Source organism: Malurus melanocephalus, unplaced genomic scaffold (genome assembly GCF_030028575.1).
Source record: "Malurus melanocephalus ecotype Western Australia unplaced genomic scaffold, MMel_1.1 scaffold_1140, whole genome shotgun sequence".
Classification (NCBI taxonomy): Eukaryota; Metazoa; Chordata; class Aves; order Passeriformes; family Maluridae; genus Malurus; species Malurus melanocephalus.
Window position 1 is genome coordinate 50,939 of NW_026624372.1, and position 3,569 is coordinate 54,507.

At 62.3% G+C, this 3,569-nt stretch overlaps 1 protein-coding gene across 1 annotated transcript in view; it reads left to right on the forward strand.

Moving 5' to 3' along the window:
• MYO1A (myosin IA) overlaps positions 1-3,569 on the forward strand; it is a 13,525-nt gene that overhangs the window by 5,509 nt on the left and 4,447 nt on the right. The window contains exons 16-25 of the mRNA XM_057387117.1: positions 1,159-1,385; positions 1,463-1,663; positions 1,743-1,836; positions 1,972-2,121; positions 2,201-2,269; positions 2,539-2,625; positions 2,879-2,953; positions 3,058-3,192; positions 3,292-3,398; positions 3,468-3,567. Coding sequence (XP_057243100.1) covers positions 1,159-1,385; positions 1,463-1,663; positions 1,743-1,836; positions 1,972-2,121; positions 2,201-2,269; positions 2,539-2,625; positions 2,879-2,953; positions 3,058-3,192; positions 3,292-3,398; positions 3,468-3,567 — 1,245 coding nt within the window. The remainder of the gene's footprint in view (positions 1-1,158; positions 1,386-1,462; positions 1,664-1,742; positions 1,837-1,971; positions 2,122-2,200; positions 2,270-2,538; positions 2,626-2,878; positions 2,954-3,057; positions 3,193-3,291; positions 3,399-3,467; positions 3,568-3,569) is intronic.

Genomic DNA, 3,569 nt, shown 5'->3' on the forward strand with positions numbered 1-3,569 from the left:
CGCGGCGCGTCACCGACGCCAGCCTGGCCCCGCGCTGCTTCCGCATCCACCACTACGCCGGCAAGGTCCGGCAGCGCCTGATCCTCTTCCCAGTAGCCTGATCCTCTTCCCAGCTCCCTGATCCTCTTCCCAGTGCCCCGATCCTCTTCCCAGTGCCCCGATCCTCTTCCCAGTACCCCAATCCTCTTCCCAGCTCCCTGATCCTCTTCCCAGTGCCCTGATCCTCTTCCCAGTGCCCTGATCCTCTTCCCAGTACCCTGATCCTCTTCCCAGTGCCCCGATCCTCTTCCCAGTGTCCCCATCCTCTTCCCAGTACCCTGATCCTCTTCCCAGTGCCCCGATCCTCTTCCCAGTGTCCCCATCCTCTTCCCAGTGCCCCAATCCTCTTCCCAGTGTCCCCATCCTCTTCCCAGTGTCCCCATCCTCTTCCCAGTACCCCGATCCTCTTCCCAGTACCCCGATCCCGATGCCCCGATCCTCTTCCCAGTGCCCCAATCTTCTTTCCAGTGCCCTGATCGGCTTCTCGATGACCTGATCCTCTTCCCAGTGCCCCAAACCTCTTTCTAGTGTCCTTATCCTCTTCCCAGTGCCTCCATCCTCTTCCCAGTGTCCTGATGCTCTTTCCAGCTTCCTGATCCATTTCCCAGCTCCCTGATCCTCTTCCCAGTGCCCCAATCCCAACGTCCCGATCCTCTTCCCAGTGCCTCCCAATCCTCTTCTCAGTGCCCAATCCCAGTGCCCCAATCTTCTTCCTAGAACCATAATCCTCTTCCCAGTGTCCTGATCCTCTTTCCAGCTCCCTGATCCTCTTCCCAGAGCCCCAGTTTTCTTCCCAGTGCCCTGGACCTTTCTCCAGCCCCCCAGACCTGTTCCCAGCACCCCTTGATCCTTTTCCCAGTGCCCTAATCTTCTTCCTAGTGCCCCAATCCTCTTCTCAGTGCTCCAATCTTCTTCCTAGAACCATGATCCTCTTCCCAGCTCCCTGATCCTCTTCCCAGTGCCCCAATCCTCTTCCCAGTACCATAATCCTTTTCCCAGTGCCCTAATCCTTTTCCCAGTGCCCCAATCCTCTTCCCAGCTTTGCACAGGAGATGTGAGGCCGGACCAGGAACAGAGTCGCTGAACCGTGCCCCACTCCCGACCCCACTGTCCCCACAGGTGACCTACAACGTCACGGGCTTCATCGAGAAGAACAACGACCAGCTCTTCCGCGACCTCTCGCAGGCCATGTGGGCAGCCCGGCACACGCTGCTGCGCTCGCTYTTCCCCGAGGGAGACCCCCAGAAGGTCTCACTGAAGCTGCCACCCACCGCGGGCTTCCAGTTCAAGTCATCCGTTGCCATGCTGATGAAAAACCTCTACTCCAAAAACCCCAACTACATCAGGTACACCCCAGTGGTGACCCCACGGGCGCGGCTCCGGCACTCACGACACCCACAAAACCCCAAACCTCGCTCTGCAGGTGCATCAAACCCAACGACACCAAATCGGCCATGGTGTTCACGCCGGAGCTGGTGCTGGCTCAGGTGCGCTACCTGGGGCTGATGGAGAACGTGAGGGTGCGGCGGGCGGGCTACGCTTTCCGCCAGCTCTACGGCCCCTTCCTGCARCGCTACAAAATGCTCAGCCCCCGCACGTGGCCCCGTTGGGACGGCGGTGACAGGTACGGGATGGGCACGGATTGTGGGGTCTGGGGTGGTTCTGGCCGGGCTCTGACCGGCCTCGTCTGTGCCGTGGTGCAGGGAGGGTGCTGAGGTGCTGCTGGAGAGTCTGGGGCTCCCCGCTGAGGAACTGGCGTTTGGCCACACCAAGATCTTCATCCGCTCGCCACGCACCGTGAGTCTGGGAATGGGGAAGTTTGGAGGGGATCCAAATCATCCTGGGAGTTCCTGGGTGATGCCACAACCCATGGAGATGGCTCAGGGTGACCTGGCTGCTCAGTGACACTGTGCTTGTCACGGTTGTCCCCAGCTCTTCGATCTGGAGCGGCAACGTCAGGAACGCGTTGGTCAGCTCGCCACCCTCATCCAGAAAATGTTCCGGGGCTGGCGGTGCCGGACCCAGTACCAGCTGATGCGCAAGAGCCAGATCCTCATCTCCGCCTGGTTCCGAGGCCACAGGGTGAGGATAAGCCGGGTCCTGGTCACGCTTGTCCTGCTCACCCCGAGCCCCTCCAGCTCACTCCTTCCTTCCCCTGCAGCAAAAGAACCAGTACAAGCAGATGAAGCGGTCAGCGCTGATCCTGCAGGCGTACGCGCGGGGCTGGAAGGTGAGGGCTGGACATCCCCAGCGGGACCGGCCGGTGTGGGCAGCGGGGTGGGCAGCGGGGTGGACAGAGACAGGGGCTCCGTGTGCCCCACGGTGGGGACCAGGTGTCCGCGCGTCCCGTGACGGGACCAGGTTCACCCTCATCTCCTCTCCCCGTCTTTCCTCCTCCTCTCCCGCCTCTCTCTCTCTCTCTCTCTCCCGCCTCTCGCTCTCGCTCCGTGTCTGTGTTGGTGTCTCCCCCTCGGGCTCCCCGGGCTCTCACCCCCGCAGTCTCGCCGGCTCCTCCGGGAGCTGAAGCACCAGCGCCGATGTCACGCAGCCGCCAGCACCATCGCCGCTCACTGGAGAGGGTACCAGGTAACGGGGCCGCGCGCCCTCCGGCCACCTCTGTCCTGCTGTCCACACCGCTGTGTCCGGGCTGTCTGTCTGTCTGCCCACCCTGTCGGGCTGGAGCCGCTTGTCCTCTCCGCTGGGGTCAAATGGGGACGGGAGGATGTTGGGGATGTTGGGGACATTGGGGACGTGGGGGATGTGGGGGATGGGACATTTTCATCCTTTGTGGGGTTGGTGGTGATGTCCGGTGTCCTCACCACCGATGCCATGTCCGCAGGTGCGCAGGACMTACAGGAGGTGTTTCCGTGCCGGCGCCAGCTCCTGCCTGGCCAACTTCATCTACCGGCGGCTGGTGAGCAGGGCTGGGGTCTAGAGGGACACGGCGCCTTTCCCAGCCCCCTAACCTGGTGCTGGACCCTCGGTCCTTTCCTTGACATCCCATTTTGTCACCCCCAGGTGCAGAGATACCTGGCGGGGCTGGCGAAAAACCTCCCGCCGCTATCGGTGACCGACCGGACCTGGCCGTCGGCGCCGTACAGATTCCTGGATGACGCCAACATGGAGCTGAAAAACATCTTCTACCGCTGGAAGGTGGGAGCAGGGGGAGACAGAGGGAATTCCAGTTGGGATTTTGGTGAATCAGCTCACCCCGGGGGTCTTCAGCGGCACCAAACCCCCCTCCTTTGACAGTGCAAGAAGTACCGGGACCAGCTGCCACCATCGCGCCGGACGCAGCTGCAGGCCAAGCTCTGCGCCAGCGAGCTCTTCAAGGACAAGAAGACCCTCTACCCAAAAAGGTGCCAGGGTTAGGGGTTGGGGGCACGGGGGAGGCTCGGGGCAGCGGTGGCTGACGGCCTCGTCCCCAGCCTGCAGCAGCCTTTCCGCGGGGAGTACCTGGGGCTGAAGCAGAACCCCAAGTACCAGAAGCTCCACGCCGTGGCCAAGGACAAGCTGGTGATGGCCGACGC